Raw genomic sequence first — 2,227 nt, forward strand, 5'->3', positions numbered from 1 at the left:
CTTGAGCTGGTCTGCGTCCCTGGTGTGGCCCCCACTCCGCCCTAGGACAAGGAGCCATCACTGGCCTTTGTCCTGAGGTGGGAGGTGGCTTCACTCACCCGCAATGCACTTACTTACACTGTACCCCCAGCACCCCAGGAAGAGAAAGCCCTGCCGCCCTAGACCAGGCACTGAGCCGGGGGCCCTGAGAGTGGGAGCAGAGGATCTGAGGGTGGCAGGAGCTGAGTCCAAGTGCCCATCTCTTGTAGGCGAGTATGTCATCATGATTCGCGACGTGACCACCCCTCCATTCCTGGGCCACACGCTGCCCACAGCCTTCAAACACCTTCGGGTCTTGGCGAGGGGGGCAGGCCAACAGCCCCACGTCCCCAGAGAAGACCCGGAAGCCCTGAGCTAGAGGGGTGCCCAAGATTCCCGCCACTGGTTTTAATAAAATGCTCAACAACCACTTCTGAGTGCTAACCAGAGGGTGCGGTCCCTGCCTGAACACCCAGAACCAGGCTGGCTCATCTGGGCCTCCCAAGGCTGGGCGGATGATGTGACCAGTACCCTTCTCTGCTGTCTCAGCTGCACTATCCATGCTTTCCCTGGGGGGAGCCCGGGCCAGCCAGCGCCTGCTTCCCACCATTCCTGCCCTGGAGGGCGGCTCAGGGGCCTTCCCAAAGCTGGGGGCCACGACGGCTCCCAAACGGGAGGTCAAGAGGCCACGGGCCGGTGACTGAGTCACACGCTGAACTGAGAGGCCTTGTCTGCAGGGACCGCTTTTCAGATGTTACAGCAGCCTCTGAAATGCACCCCGGGGATAAGCCTGGCCTGGGGGTTGGGGATAGAGGGCCTCTGAAATGCAGCCCCAGCGGATAAGCCAGGCCTCAGGTCAGGGATAGAGGCCCAGCACACCAGGAAGCCAGGGAGCAGCCAACCCCCTACTTGGGGCTGACCACACCCCAGCCTCAGATCCAAGGCCCCCCATCTCCCTGCATCCAGAAGGGATGAGCTCACCCCCATCCTCTCACCTGACCACCTGCTTTCTTCACGGAATGGGGGAAGGGACACCCAGAGCCCTCTGGTCCTGGCCGGCAGTCACCTCCGGGCCAGGGTGGACTGGCCACTGAAGCCCCAGCTGCTGTCTCCCATCTTAAAGGCCCTCCTGGCCATCACCCTCAATCCAGCACCCACTGCCCTCCCACACCTATGGTCGACGCCCTCCTTCTCCCCCATGAGCACTCTACCCCACCTGTGGAGTACTCCCAGCAGGGCCCCTGCCTCCTCTCTACCCAGCACACCCCACGGGGCTCCAGACATCACTCTTGGCCCTGGTATGCCCCACCCTGCACACCCTGCCCCTGATTCAGCCTTGGGGCCCAGGGCCCGGTCCCTCCTCCAGATTTCTGATCTCTCCCAGCCACATGGCCAGTAGCAATGGTGGGGCAGCCCCCTTGGGCGGGGGTCCAGGGCCCTTCAGACCTGACGTGCTCCGTACCAGCTCCTCCTGCTCCACAGAGAACACCACAACTTTCTGTCGTCAAGGCCCAAACCGTCAGCATCCGACTGTTCTCTGGCTCTGTGGGTCACATCCCTGCCCCACCCCACAATGACCCTGCGGGTGCTCAAGGTGCAGCCGCAGCACGAGCCATCTCACCCGACACCCCTCCCCAACACAAGGGGCTGCTGGGCCACATCGTGACCAGGACTGCAGGCCCAACCAGAGCTGGCACCCACAGCTCACTGCCCTGGCCCCCCATGGCCCCCACTCCCTGCAGCCCTTCAGCTGAGCCAGGTACGCTCTGTCTCACGGCCTCTGCATGTGCCCTTCACCTGCTTGGCAGGTGAACCCGCCTGCAGTGCAGGAGACCCCAGTTCCATCCCTGGGTCGGGAAGATTCCCTGGAGAAGGAAATGGCAACCCACTCCAGTATTCTTGCCTGGAGAATCCCATGGAGCCTGGCAGGCTACAATCCATGAGGTCACAAAGAGTCAGACACAACTGAGCAACTAACACTTTCTTTTCTTCACCTGCTCACAAGACCTTCCTAGGTCACCTGCTCCAAAGCCCCCCGCCCCCAACTCTCTCTTCCCCTGCACATGTTACGGGCCAGCACGCCATGCATCTCACACAGGAATCTCCCAAAGGCCGGCACTTCTTCAGTTCTGTTCACCAGCACAGCTCGGTACGTGGCGAAGTGTGTGGCCTACAGGAGGTGCCCGGAAGGTACCTGTAACCAAAGGGT

The 2,227-nt window shown here is 61.9% G+C and overlaps 1 protein-coding gene and 1 long non-coding RNA gene across 2 annotated transcripts in view; one reads left to right on the forward strand and one right to left on the reverse strand.

The window, feature by feature from the left end:
• The window catches only part of MORN1 (MORN repeat containing 1), a 49,751-nt gene extending 49,241 nt beyond the window's left edge, over window positions 1-510 (forward strand). The window contains exon 14 of the mRNA XM_010849981.1: window positions 249-510. Within this exon, the coding sequence (XP_010848283.1) occupies window positions 249-397 (149 nt within the window). The 3' untranslated portion in view covers window positions 398-510. The remainder of the gene's footprint in view (window positions 1-248) is intronic.
• Window positions 511-1,980: 1,470 nt separating this feature from the next.
• The window catches only part of LOC104995921, a 5,187-nt gene continuing 4,940 nt past the window's right edge, over window positions 1,981-2,227 (reverse strand). Inside the window, exon 3 of the long non-coding RNA XR_826124.1 lies at window positions 1,981-2,212. This is a non-coding gene — a long non-coding RNA (uncharacterized LOC104995921). The remainder of the gene's footprint in view (window positions 2,213-2,227) is intronic.

The sequence above is a fragment of the Bison bison genome, unplaced genomic scaffold, assembly GCF_000754665.1.
Source record: "Bison bison bison isolate TAMUID 2011002044 unplaced genomic scaffold, Bison_UMD1.0 scf7180017864289, whole genome shotgun sequence".
In the NCBI taxonomy this organism is placed as follows: Eukaryota; Metazoa; Chordata; class Mammalia; order Artiodactyla; family Bovidae; genus Bison; species Bison bison.